Source organism: Octopus bimaculoides, chromosome 5 (genome assembly GCF_046866305.1).
Source record: "Octopus bimaculoides isolate indiv1 chromosome 5, ASM4686630v1, whole genome shotgun sequence".
NCBI lineage: Eukaryota > Metazoa > Mollusca > Cephalopoda > Octopoda > Octopodidae > Octopus > Octopus bimaculoides.
The window spans coordinates 82,952,172-82,976,240 of record NC_142932.1 but is presented as its reverse complement, the minus strand read 5'-3'; the positions used below and the strand labels follow the sequence as shown (position 1 = coordinate 82,976,240).

The window sequence follows — 24,069 nt, the reverse complement described above, 5'->3', positions numbered from 1 at the left end:
GTTCTACATCAGAATTCAGTTGCAATATATTTGCTTGGTTATAAGGCAGTGAGCTGGCAGAATCGTTACTGCACTGGGCAAAATGCTGAGTGGCATTTCGTCCACCTTTATGTTCTAAGTTCAAATTCCACAAAACTTAGTGGCTTTGTGCTAAAATTTGAAAGTAATATATTTGCTTGGTTATTGTCTCTATTATTATACTATTGTTAATACTATACATACCATAACTGTACTATCATTACTAGTATACCATAACTACTCTAGCATACTATAACAACTGTTTGTAATATATTTACATTATTAAATTCTACCAGTATAACTGACTGGGATTGGGAAAATTTGTTTTTTAACTGAACCACTGAGTCAGCTTTGCAATTTCTTGATTATTGCTATAGCAAATTAATATAACTGGTATTGTGTGTTTGTGTATATACATATTTATATATATATACAAACATGTGCGTGTGTGCATATTAGTGTGTATGTGTATGCATCTGTTGATTTTCTTTTTATAAAACCTTCCTGCAGTCACACATCAATATTGTGTTGGCACTTATATTTTCATATGCATTTTACTGTTGACATTGCTGTTATATTTATTGTTACTGTTTTATTATTAATGAGTAGCTCATTTGACTGTTTCTTCTGTTTTTTTTTACAGGAAGTAATCCTTCATCGAGATAATAATGAAAAGTTGGGCCTAACTCTTTGTTATGGATCCTTGGACGATGACATGACTGATATATTTATTGGTGAGGTAAGCTGGCCCCTTAACATACTTATATCTTATACCTTCTACTTTAGATGCAGTATTCTTTTATTCACCTCTTGTATTATCATCATCATCATCATCATCGTTTAACGTCTGCTTTCCATGCTAGCATGGGTTGGACGATTTGACTGAGGACTGGTGAACCAGATGGCTACACCAGGCTCCAATCTGATTTGGCAGAGTTTCTACAGATGGATGCCCTTCCTAACGCCGACCACTCCGAGAGTGTAGTGGGTGCTTTTACGTGCCACCGGCACGAAGGCCAGTCTGGCGGTACTGGCAACGGCCATGCTCAAAATGGTGTCTTTTATGTGCCACCTGCACGGGAGCCAGTCCAGCGGCACTGGCAATGATCTCGCTCGAATGTCCCTACACATGCCACCGCCAGAAGTGCCAGGGTACAGGTGTCATCATGATTTCGCTTTTGCTTGCCTCAACAGGTCTTTGCAAGCCAAGTTTCTGTGTCCAGAATTGTAGAATCATTAGAGTATTAAAAAAAAAAGATGTCATGAAATTTTTTAAAAATCCTGCCGAGGTCAACCCTGCTTTTCATCCTTTTAGGGTCAATAAAATAAAATAGCAGTCAAGTACTGCAGTTAATGGTATCAACTAACCACCTTTCCGTAAAATTGCTGGCCTTGTGCTAAATTTTGAAATCATTATTGTTATTATTATTATTATTATTATTATTACCATTATTATTATTATTATCATTATTATCATTATTATTATTATTATTATTATTATTATTATTAAGGTAGTGAGCTGGCAGAATCATTAGCTTGCTGGATGAAATGCTTAGCGGTATTTAGCCTATTGTTACATTCCGAGTTCAAATTCCACCAAGGTTGACTTTACTTTTCATCCTTTCGGGGTCGTTGAAATAAATACCAGTTGAGTACTGGGGGTTGATGTAATAAACTTATCCCCTCTCTCAGAATTTCAGGCTTTGTGCCATTAGTAGAAAGGATTATTATTATTGTTGTTAAGGCAGTGGGCTGGCAGAATTGTTAACACACTGGGTGAAATGCTTAGCTACATTCTGAGTATTTTCCTTTTCAGGATTGATAAAGTAAGGTACTAATTTAGTACTGATGTCAGTGGTATCAGCTACTCTCCTCTCCTCAAAATTGCTGGTTTTGTACCTAAGTTGAAGCAATTGTTATTATATTTCTTTTTTCATGTTTGTCAGTGTGTATAAGTGAGCATCTGCATGCATCAGTTCTGTCTATCCTTGTAAAAATGAGAAATAAAACCTTAAAGTTGTTAGGTCATTCTTGGAGAAAGGAGTAAAAAAGCAATGTTTTGTTGTGTTATAAATCAATATAAATCACCAAAATGACAGATGTGAATGTGTATGCAGTTATTTTGGTCAACCGATCTTCCTGCTTTCTTCCGGTCTCTTGGTTTCTTGCTGATTCTGCTGCTATTGAGTCAGTGTTTTGTTAGTTGTTACTCTCACTTTAAATATCATCATCACCAGAAGTTTGGGTTACCAAATTGATACCATTTATGGAAGGAATGGATTACATGACTGCAACCTCTGAATTCATGGAATGACCTTTAGTGTCAGCTTACTCCTGCTTCTGGTGAATGGAATAAGCTCAACATGGTACATGCCAAAACTGTGCCTGACAAAAGAATGGATATAACGCGCACTTGCGCGTTCACACATAGCACAGAAACACACACACATACACACGTGTGTGTGTGTGTGTGTGTGTGTGTGTATGCGCTCTCAGACATTCACACACATGTACATACATTCAGACCAGTGGCATATGGTGGTTGTTGCATTGGGTGTGCTGCCATACTCAATGCCACCAAATTTCAAACAGGGGTATAACAAAAGTTTTCCATTAAGATTTGTGATTCAATTAATGAGTAAGGTTAATTGTTTATAATGAATTTGCCATTTTCGATGGGTGCGCAGCGCACAACTAGCACACCTGGAACATACACTCCTGATTCAGACTTACTCAATGTAATCACATGAGATACTGGTGGGATATGTTTTATAGAAAGAAAACCTTTAAAATGATATTTTAGTAGGAGCCCTAATAAACCTAGTATATATTTTTAATTGCTGTTAAGGACCTTATCAATGAATGTTTATAAAATTTAGGTAGAATTGCAGCAAAGAAATTAACAGAGCTGTTGTTTAATGCTATTTTAAATTGCTGCATGATTTATCATTGAGATAATTTTCCAGATACATGAAACAATTATATCATTAGAATATGAAATATGAGTAAATATTCACACAGCAAGTCCTCTCTGTGGTTATACATAGATCTTAATTAGTATGAAGACATGTATTGTTACAGTATTATTCAATTATTATTCTTTCCTGGTTTTAGTCATTGGCTCTGTTGCCATGCTGAGGTAATACCTTCAAGTGTAACCATATCAGCTCAGTGCTTATTTCAGTCAGGTACTTATTCTATTGATCTCTGTTTTTCAAAAGGCTAAGTTACAGTTTATTTCATAAAGGAACACAACACCTGTCTACACTTGTAAACTTATTAAACAATGGGGTAAAAAATTAGGTATTAATTAATATCAATTTAATACCAGGCACCTAGCACATTAAAATCATCAGGGAGATTCTTCTTCTAAGCACTTTACCAGTCCACCTAGTGGCCTCCTGTATATATACTCGTATATGTTTTTATATAAACACTTGTAAACTTAAATAGGTATACACACACACACATAACTCATGCACATACATACAGACACGCGCACGCGCACACACACACACACACTCTCGCTTGCATGCACTCACTCACACATACACACACACACATACTTACACACATACACAGGTACACATACAGTAATCTTCGTTTTAGTTTCTGTCTCTCAAATTTCACTTGCAAGGCGTTGGTCAATCCTAGGCTATAATAAAAGATACTTTTCCAAGGTGTTTTGTAGCAAGATCAAACCTAGAACTGCATGAATATCAAGCTTTGGATTGAAAAATTGCTTCAGTGTATGGTTACATTGTTGAATAGCTTATAATTATACCATCTTAATACAGATACCATTTTCATACAGAATCATTTCTTTTGACTAGAATAAGCTTAGTTAAAGTCAATATTGGCATCATTTAGTCTAGGTCCCAAAGCTTCAATTTCAAAAGAGTTTTTACATGTTCCCTGACTCTCAGATGATGTTTCAGTAACTTTGCTGTGCCTGACCTAATTTTATTCTTCTTCTCCTGATCATGGTGTTGAGGGGTCACTGATTTGTCGAGTTTTTGTCAATATTATTGGCTGCAATAGTCATTGTTACAAAGTGGACATTGATATAAAGGGAAGATAATTCAGTTGGATAGGAATATAGCAGAGTATTTCTGTTTGAATGTACTGGTTCATGCACCAAGTTGATATACTACTTAGTATTATGTCTGTTTTCCATGCTCCCATGTGATGAACAGATACTTACGAAGTCAATTCTTTTTGGTAGCCACTGCTGTTATAGATTTGTGCTCATAGCTTTCACTTTTGGATGCTTTTCCTATCGATGCTTCTTCTACCAACACTAGAGTGCATATAATGTTCTTCATGTATTAAGAAGACTAAAAGGTCCTCTTGACCTTATTGCTTTCTCTGCTCATTTGTTTTCAAATTCCAAATTGCTGCAAATGGTCAACCTGAGACTATTGTAAAAGACATTCATCCTTGGTACTATTCAGTGAGATTGTATCCTGAATCATGGTGGAGCTAACTTCTTAAACACACAGCCATACTTTTATGCATTACTAAGTTGTTTCCATTTCAAATCTCAATTGACAACAGAAGAAAATATGGCATTTTCGTAAATTTCAGAGATTAACTGAGTAATTTTTCTCAGATGTTTTTAATGAGCACTTTGAGAGGGCTCTTCAGGTTATGCATGAAGATGTTTAAACATTTTCATACTAACTTGCTTAAAGACCTATCTCTGTCTCATAATAAAAAAAAACTGGCCCTATTCTAGTGTATGTTTAAATTACATTCTTGTAATGGGAAGTTACCATGTGACAATGAGTTGATTTTACATATATATATATCTATATATATATATATATATATATTTCTTTTTTCTTGAATAAATGCATAGAAAACAAAATTGATTAGGTGAAAGAATAGACATTGAACATTCTTTCAAAGGAATTGTGTGGCAAGTAAAGACCTCAGCATCATAGTTTGCATGTATAGTCAAGCTTCAGTGACTTAGAAGATATTTCCTTATGAAATTCAAACTAAATTGAATATGTGTCAAAATGGAGGTAACACAGGATATTGAAGCTTGTAGAATTTGTGACAGATGATGAGAAACAAGTTTATCTCTAGGATGTACAATGTTTAATTTATAAGCAGTTTGAATATAAGTTGAGGGGGAAAAAGAGGTATCAAAGCAATTGCTGATACAGTTTTATTTTATTTTATTTATTTATGGCTGTTGTCATTGGACTGTGATCATGCTGGGACACCATTAAAAAGGGATTTTGTTTGATGAAAATCAACCTCAGTAATTATTTTTTTAAAGTCTGGTATCTATTCTATTGGTTTGTTTTGCCAAACTGCTAAGTTACAAGTAATGTAAACAAACACTGATTGTCAAGCACAGTCACATAAAAATCTAGAGAAAGATAGACAGATGCAGATGTGTACACTCATTAACTCTCTCTCTCTCTCTCTCTCTCTCACACACACACACACATTATGGGCTCCTACTCAGTTACTGTCTACTCAATCCACTCAAAAAAAAGTTGTCAACCTGGAGATTATAATCAAGTAGAGTTGTCTCACAGTTGGCAGTAGGTGGATGAAACAGAAACCACATGGTTTTGAAGTGGACTTCTTAAACATACAGCCATGCCTGTATATATATATATATATATATATATATATATATATTGTAAACAGAGTTAGTGATTATAATAACCAACTAAGGGATAAAATATCCATATATACTATCGGTATTCATTACCCGTATTGTCCCCCGGGCATTGGTGAGAAGGCACACCATACACACAGAGTGCAAGTAAGAACAGGGTAAACAAGAGTTTATCAGGAACCAATATGCAAATGCAAACTTGGACAATTTTTTTTGGTGAACTGGAGGACACCACCTTCTCCAGATTGAGCAGCTGTCTCACAGACTTTAAACTCCTCTCCATTCAATTATTCTACAACTCGCCTAATTATGGTTTTACAGTCAAAAGGGACATGGCTCTAATATTCTTTCTTTTCTTTTTCTTTTTTCATTCCACTCTTTTTCCGCTCTACCTTCTTGTTTTTTTCTCATGATTTCTCTTGGCCATGTTCTCAGGGCTTGAGAAAACCTTGCTTAGACCTGCATCTTTAAGCAAGAAACTAATAATAGTTTGTATCTTTATACTGTGTACATTAAACAACGTGTGTGTGTGTGTGTGTGTGTGTGTGAAGGTTAAATATATTTGTAAAGCAAATGAATACTGAGTAAAAAGTGTCATAAGTTCACAGAAAGAACAAAATTTATAGTAAAGGCAAACCAAATAAGTCTCCGTAAAAAGGTACTTTTTAGGTAAAATTTGAAAAATGCTAGAGGTCTTGTGGTTGAAATGACAGGATCAAGACATATATAGAGATATTGTATTGCACACCCATCAAATTCATTTCAATGTGATAGATAAATCATGTTGGACGAAGTGATAATGGTGCTGGTAGTGGCAGTAGCAGCAGCTTTTTCTTAATAACTCTATGTATACACATTTACATTTAACAAGAGAGAGAAGACTGAAAATGTATCATTGCTGTCAAACAGATTTTTATATCATATCCCTTATCCACACTTCTATCTTAAGTCCCTTATTTTCCTCCCCACTAACATGATATAGGGAACCTTAGATTATAAAAAAAACCTGACAGATTGACAGACAGGAAATATCACTCTATCATGATAAAATAAATAATAATAAAAATTAAAACCAAAATCAGTTTCATAAACACCCCATCTGACTGAGATAAGGGATCTAAAGGAAATCAATATCCAACATTCACATTGTGGCACATTTCATTGTATGCAATGAAACCTTCAACAAACTGTTTCAGGCTACTCTTTGCAGATGTTTAGTTTCTTTGTTTTTCCTTTCTTTTAAGAATGGATTCAGTTTTTACAGATATGGCATTTAAACTGGCCATATATCTGGCCCAAACATTCTAAATGCTTTATGATCAAGCTGGTCAGATCTAGTCTTGCATACCTACACTACAATATCATTTCAAAATTTAATCCTTTAATGTTTAAACCAGTCATATCCGGCCAAAATATTGTCCTGTTTTATGTTCAAACTGGCCAGATTTGGCCTTTCACACCTACCCTGAAATGTCATTCTAAAAAAAATAAACAATCAGGCACAGGAGTGGCTGTGTGGTAAATAGCTTGCTTACCAATCACATTGTTCCGGGTTCAGTCCCACTGCATGGCACCTTGGGCATGTGTCTTCTACTATAACCTTGGGTTGACCAAAGCCTTGTGAGTGGATTTGGTAGTTGAAAACTGAAAGAAACCTGTCATGTGTGTGTATATATATATATATATATTATATATATATATATTATATATACATACATACATACATATGTGTGTGTGTATATGTTTGTTTGTCCCCCAACATCACTTGATAACCAATGTTGTTGCGTTTGTGTCCCTGTAACTTAGCGATTTGGCGAAAGAGACTGATAGAATAAGTACTAGGCTTACAAAGAATGAGTCCTGGGGTCAATTTGTTTGACTAAAAGCAGTGCTCCAGCATGGCCACAGTCAAATGACTGAAACAAGTAAAAGAGTAATTACATCATTGAAATTTCAAAGCTACAAGATAATACATGATTAATGCAAAGCGATGTGAATAAATAAGCATGATGGCACTGTCACGTGACTGGCACCTATAGTCATGGCACATAAAAGCACCCATGCCATTGGAATGTAAAAAGCACCCATTACACACTTGGAGTGGTTGGCATTAGGAAGAGCATCTAGCTGTAGAAACCATGCCAAATCAGACTGGACCTTGGTGCAGCTCTTATCAGTTCCGGTCATAATGTCTAATCCATTCCACCATGGAAAGCGGACACTAAATGATGATGATGATGATGACAACATTTGACAGAATAATCTGAATGCTAAAGGGTTAACCAATCAACTCATCAAAATCTTGAAGCTATGAGATAACGCTTAATTAATTCAAAACAATGATGAATAAATGAGCATTGTATCTGATGGAGTAATCTGAATGCTAAAGGATTAAAGGACATGCACACTAAGAATGTTTATGCATGTGTGGGCAGTGTATTGTTTGAGCAAGGCATTTTGTGTTGTATTACTCCAGTCTACTCAGCTGAGAGTGAGTATAACTCCAAAGCTTTCTCTCTCATGCTTGTGTCAGAGTGTTGGCAGCTCTTAGAAGTAGAGGGTGTCAATTCCAATAAAGCATGAAATACTTCCAGAGATAATAAGACAACTACTAGTTCCCACTGTGTGGTACCTGGACAATAGTCTCAGGTCAACCAAAATGTTGTAAGTGAATTTGGTAGATGGAAACTGAAAGAAACCCATTGTGTGTGTGTTTGTCCTCCCTTCAATGCTTGACGGCAGGTGTTGGGGTGTTTTATGTCCCCATAACTTAGCGGTTCACATAAGAGGATGATAGAATAAGTACTAGGCTTTGAAAAAAAAGAGTACTGGTGTCAATTTGACTGACTAAAATTTTTCAGAGTGGTGTCCCAGCATGGATGCAGTCTGATAACCAAAACAAGTGAAAAGTAAAACATCCATATAAGTAAATGTAAAACATATCCACCCATCCATCTAGATAGATAGATATGCTTACACGTGCACACACACCCAAGACATGATGGTCATGGCTGGAATATGTTTGGGCATAAGTCTGCTTTGTCAGGGCTGACTTAAGGCTCAACAAAAACCAATAGCAACCATAGATGGCTTTGAATAACTACATAAATAAGTAAGCTTTGCAAATTTAGACATGATTGTTTGTTGTGGGGTATTTTGCTTTTTTTTTTTTTTTTTTTGATTGGTATCACCCTCCATTTACTTGTATTGTATTCTTTGATTTGGAAGAGTGGATGATTAAATTTTTTTAATTCTTAGACAAGCTTTGTCACTCAACTTGTGTCTTATAGTTTACTATATTGTTAGGCTAGCTATTATAAGTAGACCAGTTCTTTATTTTAGACACCCTAGTGTACCTTCTTCAGGATTAATTATTTTGGATATATATTTTCTATGACTGTAGTTTTTATATTGTGCTTATTTTGTAATCTACTAAAGAAGTTCTATAATCATGGAAGTCATATTTCTGGTTGTTTCTGACTAAACTGTATAGTATAAAAGTATCTCCATGGTTGCTCAACCTATCAGAAATAACAGTCAAATTCACTTAATTCACACTTGGGAAAGAAAGAACACATTGAATAATGTTTCTAATGTACAAAAGCTATGTGTTTATGGCTGGAATGCTTTTGATCGACAATATATTTGTTGTATTCAATATTATACTTTCCATCATCTTCATACATTTGTTCTTTTCCATGCTGGCATGGGTTGAACAGGTTGAAAGACTATATTTCATCATAATCTTTGTGTTATGTTGGACCATACAGCAAGCAAACAAGAAAACTCCACTGTGTATGTTTATGTATTCATTTATTTCCTTACAACACACATTACATTGATTCTTGGTTAGCTCACCACCACAAAACCCCTCACCACAGGGTGTTTAAAAGGCAGAGAAAACGGGTGGAATATGAGATGGTATATGTGAATGTTCATGTCATCAGGTCTTTGATTTATAGAACAGACAAATATGAGGTTGTAGAACATTCATGTCATGAAATGGCTACAACTGGGAGAACCAAAACCTAGGCTTAGAGAGAGAACTTATCTCACTTTCATATCACATACAGGAGAAACTTTTTGTTTGGGTTCAAATCATTTTGCCAATAGAATATTTAAAAAAAAAAAAGAAGAAAGTTTTAAAAATGCCAAAAAAACTACAAAATGTATAAAAGGAAAACAAACTCTGTGCATATGATAATCTTTCCTGTCAATCTGCAGAGATATCACAGAATCTGGTCAAAAGTTGAACATCTGTTTACTACTGCTGGCTCTACTTCAATCAATCATTATTGTGGCTGCCACAGACTTGTGGTGATAGTAGTAGCTACCACCACCACCACCACTGCCACTGTCAACCACAAACAGCTACAGGCACTACCTCATAACTTGTTGTGAACCCTTTGTTACAAGCTTATATATATAGCTTTGACAATGTCTGAAGATCTTTTTTGCAGATAAGAGAAGCAAGGAAGTGGAAGATAGGCGGAGGAGGAAGAGGTTGGGAAGAGGTGGGAGAGAGGTGGGAGAGAGGATCTTTGTTTATGTTTACTAATTTTATCATTTATTTATTTATATTTTGATAAAACTCCCCCACTTACTGGTTACTTGGTTCCTTCTTTTGTATTATATCAAGAGTCAACTATTTATGAACCATTCACCCGTCTTTTTTTTTTTGACATTTGTTTAAACATCTGTTTCAAGAGGTTTTATAACTTTTGCACAAATTACTGGAGCAAGATGTGTGTGTCTCTTCTCTTCATGTAAACACTGTATGGAAGGTCACACTTGGTTGAGGAGGATCCTTCACTGAACCTCACCTCTGGATGATATGGATAAATGGCTATGATTGGGAAGCTACCCAATTTCCAGCATACTTAGTTTATAGACAGGAGTGGCTGTGTGGTAAGTAGCTTGCTTACCAACCACATGGTTCCGGGTTCAGTCCCACTGCGTGGCACCTTGGGCAAGTGTCTTCTACTATTGACCAAAGCCTTGTGAGTGGATTTGGTAGACGGAAACTGAAAGAAGCCCGTCGTATATATGTATATATATATATGTGTATGTGTATTTGTGTGTCTGTGTTTGTCCCCCCACCATTGCTTGACAACCGATGCTGGTGTGTTTAGGTCCCCGTAACTTAGCAGTTCGGCAAAAGGAGACTAATAGAATAAGTACTAGGCTTACAAAGAATAAGTCCTGGGGTCGATTTTCTCGACTAAAGGTGGTGCTCCAGCATGGCTGCAGTCAAATGACTGAAACAAGTAAAAGAGTAAAAGAGTATCCTGTGATAGAATAAGGGGAAAATCTGGATTCAAAGACAACTGGTGAGGGGTGTCTACATCACAGCAACAAAAGAGAATCAGAATAAGATTAACTCTTGTGTCCTTATAACTAAGTCAGTGATAATGTCGTCAGATCATTGCATATTTAATTAGAAATAGTTATAGGTTAAGAAAAAGTCATCAGTTGTCAGAAATATTTGCAATGACAAACATTAAATTAGTGAATATTATTTTTAATCATTTTACTGAGTATAAGAGGAAACTCTAGATATATTTCGGTCCTGTTAGATCTCCTCAGTGGAACACTGTACATGCTATAATGGTTTTGGGAGTGAGAGAGAGAAAGTCAATAGATATACAATATTGTATTTGAGCGAGTCATATTGTTGGCTAGATAGACAGAAATATGAATGACGTACTGTAGGTTTTGTCTTAACCCAGTGCAGAGGAAACTTACCAGCATTATTTCATCATCATCATCATCGTTTAACATCCGTTTTCCATGCTGGCATGGGTTGGATGGTTCAACTGGGGTCTGGGAAGCCAGGAGGCTGCTCCAGGCCCCAATCTGATCTTGTAGTGTTTCTACAGCTGGATGCCCATCCTAACGCCAACCACTCTGAGAGTGTAGTGGGTGCTTTTTACGTGCCACCGGCACAAGGGGCCAGAGGAGCTGGCATTGACCACGATTGGATGGTGCTTTTTACATGCCACCGGCACAGAAGCCAGTCAAGGCAGCACTGGCATCATATCACTGGCACAGAAGCCAGTCAAGGTGGCACTGGCATTATACTCTGCTCAAAAAGAATGATGAACATCATCTGTCAATTACTATCCTCTCAGTGGAGTCTGACTCACTAGCTGTAGTAGCCAAGTCAGAGACACACTGTGGAGCTAAAGGAAGTCTCATAATCTTATTTAACCCTCACACTTTATATCTATCCCTAACTTCTGCTGCTGTAGCCAACTCATCAAATTTGTTGAAGACATAACTCAAATCACAGATAGAAACACTTATGGGTGGATGCTATCTATCTCAGTTTTGTCAAAACCAAGCCTTTATTCTTTGCCCCATAAATGGTTCATGGCAAGTTGCTCTGCAATGGGCATGAGAACTAATCTTTATAACTGGTAGAAGTCCTTCATTCTTGGTCAAAAACAGGAAGTCATGGTACTAGGGCAACATTCTGTACCCTATGTAATGTCAGTCCTGTTTTTGGTCTACTGTTGCTTGTTGCATATATTAATGAAATAAATACTGGCTTGAAACATGGTTCTCTGTTGAAAAATGTAAATAACATTAACCCTTTTGTTACTGTATTTAGTTTGAGATGCTCTGTGTTTCTTTCAGTTACTTTAAATATATCAAAGAATTTAGTAAAATAACTTATTTAACTTTCAGCTAGTGTTAGGAACATAAATTGTGACTAAGGTTTGGTGGAAGATTTTAATTCAAAACTTATGATAGCAAGACATTTCTGCTCAGAGCCAGGTTGTTAATGAAAGGGTTAACACTGAAATAAAAACAACGGATCTTATATGTGTTAGATTGAGCATGCAGTCTGACTGAAACTCAATGCAGCAATGGATTGCTGAATGACAATGCAAGCTGGCTTAGGACAAGTGCACCACTATGCAATCTGGAAAGGAAAACCTGGAATTTACCTACTCCCTCAATAATACCAATCTTAAGAAGTCTCTTGGTAAACACAACCTCAGCACCATTGTTAATGATCCGTGTTGGATGATACATATCTAAAATTGTCAAAAGGATTGAAGTTTTGTTAGCATCACTCAGTAAGACCTTTGTTAGCCAGTCAATGGCTGTCTGTTTAAAGTTATTTAATGAAAGCTATGTATGGTATGTCCACACTTACAGTTAACATTTCCAGTCTGGAACCCCTCTCTTGTCCAGCATATCGATCTGCTGGAAGCTGTCCAGAGCCATGAAACCAGACAAATATCCTCTGTCATTTACTTACCATGTTCTAAATATCTTGCTTCTTTGGCTTTCACACACTAAAATTTTGTCATCATGCAACTGACTTGGCAATAGCCCATGAGATTATCCTCTAGCTTTCCAACAACTTTGGCCACCTTCCTGAATTCAGCATCTTTACCATCAATGAAAAAAAAAAAAAAGCAGCACCCATGACTTTTGAAAACATTTTTCATGCTCACAATTGTTGAAGCATGAAATACACTACCTGCCTGTGTCAGTTGTTAGCTGCCGGGACACTGCATCCTTCAAAAAAAGAAGGGAAATTCCGTGTTCCTGGAATTTGTCAACACTACTGTGTACAGTACACTTCCCTCTTAACCCTTTTGGTACCAACCTGGTTGGAACTGCCTCTGGCTCTGTAGTACAAATGTTGTTTTCAAAAGTTCTGAATTAAAATCTTCCACCAAACCTTAGTCACAATTTATGTTCCTAACACTAATGATAACTAAGTTATTTTACTAAATTCTTTGTTATATTCAAAATTAATTGAAAGAAACACAGAGCATCTCAACAGAAGTATGGTGACAAAAGGGTTAATGACCCCTTTTCTGTTTGTATGACTGTCATTTTGTGTTTTATCCTGTGTACTATGTATGCTCTCTTTTGACTGTCATTACGATTTTCCTTTACTTGATTTATTGCTACTTCCTGCTCCCACTTTTTCAATCTTCTGACTTGTTGCAGTGTGCCTCAGCATAGTGTATAGTAAGCTCATCATCATCATCATCGTCATTTAACGTCCGCTTTCCAAGCTAGCATGGGTTGGATGATTTGACTGAGGTCTGGTGAAACCAGATGGCTACACCAGTCCTCAGTCAAATCGTTCAACCCATGCTAGCATGGAAAGCGGACGTGAAACGACGATCATGATATTATGTTATTATCATGTAAGCTGTAGGTCAGTAAGTTTTAATATTCCACTCTAATTCTAAACAAACATCACTGTCAGTCATTTGCAATCTTCCATGAAAATATGTCCAGCCATTGTGCTGTTTGTATTTAAAGAACTGACTATGGAAAAAATGTTATTTACCTTGCTTGGAAACAGTTGAGGACTAGCATCAAGATCTCCCTTTAGATAATCTACCACAGCAAAATTAATCTGACTCATGCTAGCATAGAAAAGTGACTTTATAAAGCTGCTGATATATATATATATATATATATATATATATATATATATATAGGAAATGAAGATAAACACAAGTTTATGTCATGTGTTATCTATGCATGTTTCACCATTGTAGTTATTGTGTGTGTGTGTGTGTGTGTGTGTGTGCATCTATGTATGGTTGTTTATGTTTTCTCTTGGTTAATAGCGAGAAAGAAAATGAAAAACTGAGATAGTAAGGAAAGAAGGCGGGTGTGATACTGTCTCTATAGTATGCTCTTTTTTTCTTTTATTCCCAGTAATAATAATCTTCAACCTTCTCTTTACTTTATATCTCTGTTTCAATATTTCCATCTGTCTCATTGCAAAAAAAACCCCAAAACAACAACAAAAAAAAATCAAAAGCACCATACTGAATATACTACACCCTCCACTATGGCTTAGCTACTAGGATTCTGTCTCCAATTATTACAACTATAACCACCACTGCCACCACCACCACCACTGCTAGTCACTTTAATATGTAGTCTGTCAGCATCGCCGTAACTTTATCAATAACTCTTTCTCCTTCCCCCTCCCATCAATGCATTCTACTTGTACCATCTATATCAACCTGAACCCCCTCCACACCTAAACTATGTTTTAGTTTTGGAATTATGAAGAACATCCAATGATGAAGCCTATATAAATAAACACTCCAGTTCTGACTAATAAACATAAGACTTGTCTTAATTGATGCAAGAATTAGCAGGGGCAAGTGGTGGTGGTGGGGGGGGGGGGTAGGTCATGAGGTTTGAGAGTAAGCAAAATAGATGCTGAAAATGGAAGGATACAGGTGTGTGGGGTGGAGTGAGGATGGGGCAGATGTTGAAGAGGGAAAAGATAGAGATGTTAATGGATTGGGGGGTAGTGCAGTTATTATTTATATAAACCCCCTTTTTTTTGTTTTTGTTTTGTTTAAAGCTATTTCTTTAGTGTGTGTTGCAGTTGTCACAGTTATTACTGTACTTGGTTGTCATGGTTGTGGTAGTAGTTGTGGTTTTTGTCATTGTTGCTGGTACCCCTACTGCCACCACCACCACCACTAGCTGCAATGACACCAACATTGTTGTTTTTGTTGTTTGGAAACCTACAGAGCTTTCTGAGATTTTGCACTCAATGAATTTTCAAAAACAGAGGGGGGGGGGGGAAATGGAACAAAGATTACAGTAAATTTAAATAGAAATAAAACAAATTAAATATTACCAGAGAAGCAAGCAGTATTAAACTTAAAATTTAAATAATAATAATAATAATAATAATAATAATAATAAATCAATAAAAGTATTGCTACTACTTAGCACTACCACCATTACCACAACACATATATTCAATATTGTTACCAGTGACTTTACTTACATCCTCATACCATCCACCACATCCACTATTTCTAATTCAACTTCAACCAATATGAAGACCACTTACTATTGTCACCACCACCACCATTACCACTGTACATCACCATCAGTATTTTTACTGTCTCTACTACTGCTGCTGCTGCTGCTATATTCAATATAAATGTCCAGTACATGATATGCCTAAGAGCAAACAGGAAGGAGAACAAAACAAGTAAATTAGAAGTAAAAAAAAAAAAAAAGAAGTTATTTGTTTATGATGATTGTTGTGCAAGAAAAGAAAATTAAATTGAAAAAAGAAAACTAAAATCAACAAGAAGCACAACGTAAGAAGCAGACGAAGTAACATAGAGATTAATAATAGACAGACACATAAGTATAAATAATTATTTACAGTATGTTGATAAATATATTGAGTGTCTGGCTAAATGAAATTGCTGTCCTCTTATCAGTGTGCTTGTTCTTCAGTTGCATAGGCTTAAAACGAACCAATACCAAACCAATGATGAGTTGTCTTTCGGCTTTTCTCCATATCGTACTCCCTACATGCAGTGTGATGTGAGGAATATAGAATGGTGCAAATAGTATTGAAGAAAAACTTTTATGGTACTCATGTCGCCTGGTCTTGCAAAATATTTCCTTATCTCACTTTCTATGTGTGTATGTTCACCTATGTGTGTGTGTTTTCTATACATGCATATATATATATATATATATATATATATATATATAGCATAAACGTTGCTGTATGGTAAGAAGTTTGCTTCCTAAGCACATGGTTCTTGGTTCAGTCCCACTGCATGGCACTTTGGGCAAGTGTCTTCTACTAAAGCCTCTGACTGAACAAAGCCTTGTGAGTGTATTTGGTGGACAAAAACTAAAAGAAGCCTGCCATATACATACATATATATATATATATATATATATATATATATATCTGAGAATGTATGTGTGTGTCTTTGTGTCTGTATTTGTCTCCCCACACCCACCACTTGACAATTGATGCTGGTGTGTCTATGTCCCCATAAATTAGTAGTTCGCCAAAGTTACAAATAGAATATGTACCGGGTTTAAAAAAATAAATACTAGGGTTGAATCATTCGACTAAAAATTTCTTCAAGATGGTACCCCAGCATGACTGCAGTCTAATGACTGAAACAAGTACAAGATTAAAAAAAAAAGGATTAAAGATAGCTGAACACACACACACATGCACATGCATCATGGCCATTATCATCATCATCATTCTACTCCTTTAGCATATCAGATGTGTGGAGGCTGAAATTTTGGGTGAGTGTTCAGCATGCTCCGAGAGAATGAGGTACTTCTAATACATTAAAACATATACTAAGAGACAGTTACTTTGAGATAAACCTGTTGATTCCTATATCTCCAAATGATTTTCTCCTCTTCAATTCTGCAATGTCAAAATTTCAGGGAGAATGTCTGAACCGTGTATCTATCTGTTTTTGGTTCCGTTATTGATTTACACAGTGGAGTTTATTTGAATGATACTGCAGTCTGTCATAATAATTTCATAAGTTATGAGACATATGTTTTTGTTGGGCTTTTTTATTTTTTGTCTCTTTATTGTTTAGTATTTGTATTTATTAACTATCAAAGCATTGTCTCTTCGTTGTGAAGTAAGAAAGGTATCCAATTAAATACAAACAGTTAATGAGAGAATCTTTAACTCTTTAATCCTGTGAGTTTATGGCTTAATGGCAATTGAAACTTTCTGTCAGTTGTTTGTTGGGTGTTTTTAAGGCAGCAGACAAGATTTAAAAGATATAATGCGAGGGCTGTGCAAGCTGGGTTTGGTGATAAATTTAGGGTGCTGGTGAGAGTACATAAGTTCTCAGCCCCCTCCTATTTATTCTAGTCCTCCAAGCCATAACAGGGAATTTAAAATTTGTTGCCCCTGGCAACTCCTATTTGCTGATGACTTTGTTCTTGTAGCAGTATGTATGGTAGAATCAAAGTTGAATTTCCCAAAATGGAAGCAAAATCTGGAATAGAAGAGCCTTAACGTAAACTTCATGAAAGGAAAAACTTTTGGTAAGTAGGAAATAAGACAAGACCCCTATAGCAACACTTTTCCCTTTGTCATTGACCCTTCTGTCACTGTTCCCTCATTCTCCCTGTTATCATCATCTCACAACAATAAATCTGTTCCCTCAATCATAGAGGCATTGTTCTGCTTTGCAAGGTATTCCCCACCAGTGTTGATGTCATGAAAAACATTCAGAACTCTCTGTAAGTAATTGGTAATTGACTCGAACAATGACAGTGCAAGACTTGAGAGGGGTCTTTAATCTTAACAATGGTAAGGGAACCTCTATAGTGTTGGTGCCCCTTCCCCCAGACTCAGCAACTAAAAACACTAAATTAAAACAAGCCTTATATTCTGAATCAATAACAGAGCTTTTATATCGTTAGATTCTATTATATATGGCTAAAACACTTAACTTTTAATGACAGTCTACCTAGGTACTCTTAACAGCAAAATAAAATTTATTCGTTGATTTTGGTTTAACACTACTGCCACACTGTCTCAGGTGTATTTAGTGAAATCCACTCTGTTACAAGCATTCAGGCAAAGTCTGATCTGGGCATAATTTCCTTCCTTCCAAGCCATCAGGTTCTGCAAAAGGTTCATGGACGCTACTCAGATCTCAGTAGTCTCATCTTCGTATCTCAGTATACCATGATACTTATGAGTGTGAAAGAGGTTCTTGATTTTAAGAAGCGAATTCATTTCTAACACTCTCTCTGCTAACAATTTATCAAATTTGATAAGTTTCTCAGCTAGACAGCTCATACTTAAGGAAAACATTGAAAGAAGAAATGTTTCCGAGATCTTTAAAAGCATTTTGTTATCTTGAAAAATTGGAAATTTGCAATTCTCTAATCAATAATGCATTATGCACCTTATTAATATTTTGTTTCTTTCTTCTGCCTTAATTCTTTGTAAGATCTTAATCATGTTTCCTGATATCTTCTATTATTATTTGTTAGTACATTTCATTATCACTATGGGGAAATCAGTAACCAATTTTGTTTACAAATGCTGCCTTAGCCAGCAGCTAATACAAACCTCCAGTTCTAAGTGATCAACATACACACATGACATTTGCAACCATCATGTGATGAAACTAAAGATTTGTAATAAGTGTTATTAGATTCCCTTGTTACTTATTAGCTTTCAATATAAAAGCTATTATTTTCTTTGAATAAATCTTTAGATTCAACCCAGTCAAGAACATAATTATTATTTTCTTTTTTCTCATTTTGCTGAAATCATTTTCACCAGGCTTTAAGACTCTTACATGGCATTGTACTCTGGGGCCATTCCACTTCTAATAAGATACTTCACATTGTTTGCCTAATGTTTCTGCTTGTTTTTTTCTTTATGTGATTGCATTCTGCATTTACACTTAAATACATGAATACATTCATAAATGCATACATCCATATAAATACTCATAAATATAGATGTTTATGTGCCATTGTGTATGTGGCTGTATGAGTGTGTATGTGAATACACACACACACACACATCTCAACACACTTGGGTCTCTGTGTCTGTATGAAATGTTATCAAATCATTTCCTATCTAATCTGTCTGTCTTTATTTTACCACTGTATTCCATTCTCAAAGTTATTGTCTTAGATTGTTATGGTTTTTATTCACTTTGCCTACATTTTTATTCCCCATCTTTCCTATCTAAATCTATTCACTTTTCTCAACAAGTAAAAGAGATGAATTTACCGCTATTAGGAGGCCAGAGATATTCATGTCTGTCAGATACATTAATGTTTTTATCAGTAGTCGATTAAGGATGGCATTTTCCCTCCACCTAGATCTCCCTTCATATTTTCTGTTTAGATTCCTTTCTCTCTACCGCTTTTTTTTTTTTTCCTGTGTCTGTGTATGTATTTACATGCTATATAAATACATGCACAGATAATTATTTTATATATATATATATATATGTATGTATATATATATATATATATATGTATGTATATATATATATATATATGTATATATATATATATATATGTATATATATATATATATATATGTATATATATATATATATATGTATATATATATATATATATATATATATATATATATATATATATATATATATATACATACATTCACACACAAACACATGTATCACTATTAGTGTTAGCATAATTTTTTTGTTTGTTTCTATATTTATTTTTCTATACTCATGTTGCTTGCATAATTTAGATGAATGCGTTATTGAGAGATGCCCTCCCTGTTGTTAACCCTTACCTGTTTTTCTTGTAAGGGATTCTTTTTTTTTTTTCATATTTAATATGTCCTTGAATGTGTGAAATCAGCGGGTGATCTGCTGACTGAAGAAGTGACAACAACAATATTGTTTGCAGCAAGCAACTTTCATAGATCCCCGAATGTAAGCAAACACACTGATACACACATGCACATGCATATATTCATATGCATACTCAAGGCAGTACCCCAGCATGGTCTCAGTCCAATAACTGGAACGAGTATGGAAGGTACATGATGCATACATATGCATGCACACATTTAGTGGGCTTCTTTCAGTTTCCATCTTCCAAATTTATTCTCATGACTTTTGTTGGTTTGGAGCTATAATAAAACATGGTTGCTCAAAGTGCCATGCAGTGGGAATGGACTAAGCTCCAAATCATATGGTTATGAAGTGAACTTCTGAGCCTCACAATCATATGTGTACCTATTTTCTAATGCTAAAAGGGCTTAAAAATATAAAGTATGAAAAAAGTTACCCTTTAACATTCAGATTATTCTGTTAAATACTCTCTTTACTTGTTTCAGTCATTTGACTGCGGCCATGCTGGAGCACTGCCTTTAGTCGAGCAAATCTACCCCAAGACTTATTCTTTGGAAGCCTAGTACTTATTCTATCGCTCTCTTTTGCCAAACCGCTAAGTTATGGGGACATAAACACACCAGCATCGGTTGTCAAGCGATGTTGGGGGGACAAACACAGACACACATACATATACATATATATACATACATATATATGACTGGCTTCTTTCAGTTTCCGTCTACCAAGTCCACTCACAAGGCTTTGGTTGGCCCTAGGCTATAGTAGAAGACACTTGCCCAAGGTGCCACGCAGTGGGACTGAACCCAGAACCATGTGGCTGGTAAGCAAGCTACTTACCACACAGCCACTCGTTCATATTTATTCACTTTGTTTTGAACTAATCATTCATTATCTCATAGCTTTGAGATTTTACTTTTATTATGACGTTGGGTAGATGTGGGAGTCCAGATTTGGCCAGTTGGAACATGAAACAAGTAGACTATTTTGGCCGAATTGTAGTAGGTTTAAATGCTAATTGTAGCAGGTTTAAAGTAACTGCTTATTTAAATGTGAAAGAAACAACCTTGCAATGCTACACCACCACTCTAGTTATGGATAACACAAGCTAAATTACAAGAAAAAAGTTTGATCTCATAATCTCTGATCTATCACGTCAGTCACAGACAGATTCACATCATTGAGGCAAAAGAAAGCAAACTTGCATTCTATAGCTTAACACTCTATAAAACTTAAGTTATATTGAATTACTGCTAACAGAATTGGTACTGTGTTGTTGCACACAAACACACATATGTTAGATTGAGTCCAGTAAAAGACCATTGAGGCTGATTTCCAAATATTCACTCATCAACACAGGTTAACCACTAATCCACTGACATATTGTTTCTTTTCTCTGATTCTTGTACTATGACTATAATGGCTTCTGTTCCTCTGATCTAGAAAGCTTCATAACTAACCCGACTGTCTTATATTGTTTCAATCTTGTTATTGTTCAGTTCCCTCTTGCTTTCAACTCACACAAGGTTTTTGTGCAAATATAAAAGACACCATTTCGAGCGAGATTGTTGCCAGTGCCCCTGGACTGGCTCTTGTGCGGGTGGCACATAAAAGACACCATTTTCGAGCGTGGCCGTTGCCAGTACCGCCTGACTGGCCTTTGTGCGGGTGACACGTAAAAGCACCCACTACACTCTCTGAGTGGTTGGCGTTAGGAAGGGCATCCAGCTGTAGAAACTCTGCCAAATTAGATTGGAGCCTGGTGTTGCCATCCAGTTTCACCAGTCCTCAGTCAAATCGTCCAACTCTTGCTAGCATGGAAAGCGGACGTTAAACGATGATGATGATGATGATGATGGTGCCTGAAAATCAGCCACATTAACATTGCTTGTCTGGGAGCGGCTGCTAAAGAATGTGGGTTCTCTTCTCCTCTCTTCATTAAATATCATGATGATAAGGTGGTTTATTACATACACACAACACCACACATTTTGGGCTATGGGTGTATGTAGTGAAATCAACTCAAAGCTTGTCTGGTATTTTTTTTCAACAACTCTGACCTTGTTAAGAATTAAACATAACTAAATATCACAAATAATTTGTTTAGTATTCACTCTATTGACTTCATCCATTTCCCTTGAATATAAAGATTATGTTAAAAATAATAATAGGTGTAGGAGTGGCTGTGTGGTAAGTAGCTTGCTTACAAACCACATAGTTCTGGGTACAGTCCCACTGTGTGGCACCTTGGGCAAGTGTCTTCTACTATAGCCTCTGGCCGACCAAAGCCTTGTGAGTGGATTTGGTAGACGGAAACTGAAAGAAGCCCGTCATATATATGTATATATATATATATATATATATGTGTGTGTGTGTGTGTTTGTGTGTCTGTGTTTGTCCCCCCCAACATCGCTTGACAACCGATGCTGGTGTGTTTACATCCCCATAATTTAGCGGTTCTGCAAAAGAGACCGAAAGAATAAGTACTAGGCTTAAAAAGAATAAGTCCTGGGTTCGATTTGCTCGACTAAAGGCAGTGCTCCAGCATGGACACAGTCAAATGACGGTTTAGGTTCAGGGCTAGCAATTTTGTGGGGTTAAGGTTAGTCAGTGCCATCAACCCCAGTTCTTGACTGGTACTCTATTTTATCAACTTTGAAAGGATGAAAGACAGAGTTGATCTCATTGGGCTTTGAACTCAGAAAATAAAGAGCAAGAGATGGTGGTAGTGGATTTTGTCTGTAGTAAGCAGCCAATGTCAAACTATTTTCGTGAACAGAAATTTAAAAATACCGTATAATTTAACATAGGTACCTTGGTGTAAGTGATTGTTGTCCTCCACTACTACCATGACTACCAACAACAAAAAAACAGCCTTTAGTTTTCTGTTTTTCCTTTTTTCTCTTGTTTGTTCTTTCTCTTGTTACTTCCCTTAAGCATTATGCAAAAGATAGGTAGGAATTGGTATTGTATTAATATATAGATTAATATATTGTGTCATTTAGTGGAAGGCATGCTAAACATCACACACACACACACACACACACACACACACACACTGTTGAATTGTGTAACATTGCTAAGGCCAAAATTCACATTTTTATTCTCTGCAGAAACTTTTTCTTGTCTCATTGTTGTTATAGATTTTAGTGATAAACCAAAAATAGCCATTATGTTTTATGTTCCTTTAAAAAAAGCTCCATTTTTCTGATACTGAAAAAAATGTATTTATGTTGTGGTTGTTGCCAAATTTTTTGTCATGCAAGAAAGGAATTCTTCACTTTGCCATCAAGTATGGTGGTCAGTTGTCTGCTTGTTGGATAGTTTCAGCCTTTTACCAATCTTCACCAACCTTCACTACTCTTCCGTTGCTAGCATCACCTCAGTTTGTAACCAATGTTATGTTCCACTGTTCTAACACTTTCTGAAACACTGTTTCTCGACAGTGACAAAATAAACACTTAGAATGGTATCTTCAATAATCCTAACTACGAATACATATTGATTTCAGTATTAGGTAGGCGTTGAACTGCAGACTTGTTAGCATGCTGGGTGAAATACTTAGTGGTATTTCGTCTGTCTTTATGTCCTGAGTTCAAAGCCTGCCAAGGTTGGCTTTGCTTTTCATCCTTTTAGGGTTGATGTAATTGACTTAACTACTCCTGAGTAAGAGTATAAAAAGCTGTGTTCCTCTACCTAACCATATCGAGATAGTGTCGCAGAATAGGCTCATCTAACCTGTATGATCTCAAGCTCAATATCACAGCCTCCACATCAGACCATGGTTGGTGGAAAGAACATGCTGAAACCTTTGCCTTGGCATTCCAATCCAATGACTATTATGTATGCCTGTAATTATCTGCATCAATAAGCATGTGCTCACACACACATACACAGTCAGCAGTTACTCAGAATATTAACATCATCTCCGTCATCATCTTTATGTCTGCTTTCTATGCTAGCATGAGTTGAATGGGTTATCACAGTTGAAGCCATTTCTTATTGGGAGTTGTTGTTCCCTTTTAATGATGCTTATAAATGTCATTTGATTTTATGGCTGTGTGTACCTTTCCTATTGCCAAGCATTTTACAGAGTCAATATTGCATGCATTTTCTTATGGCTCCAATACTAGAAAGGTTGAAAGTTGATTTAAAATTATTTAAAATTTACTTCATTAAACTCCCCTACACTTTACTCCAGCGTTGAACCCCTCATTTCACTCACTTGTCCATGTAACT

The 24,069-nt window shown here is 36.0% G+C and overlaps 1 protein-coding gene across 3 annotated transcripts in view; it reads left to right on the top strand.

Annotated features, from left to right (window-relative positions):
* Positions 1–24,069, top strand: part of LOC106879078 (E3 ubiquitin-protein ligase PDZRN3) — a 775,585-nt gene that overhangs the window by 713,662 nt on the left and 37,854 nt on the right. For all 3 annotated transcript variants that reach the window (XM_089352507.1, XM_052968370.2, XM_052968369.2), the window contains one exon: positions 662–757. In XM_089352507.1, coding sequence (XP_089208633.1) covers positions 662–757 — 96 coding nt within the window. The remainder of the gene's footprint in view (positions 1–661; positions 758–24,069) is intronic.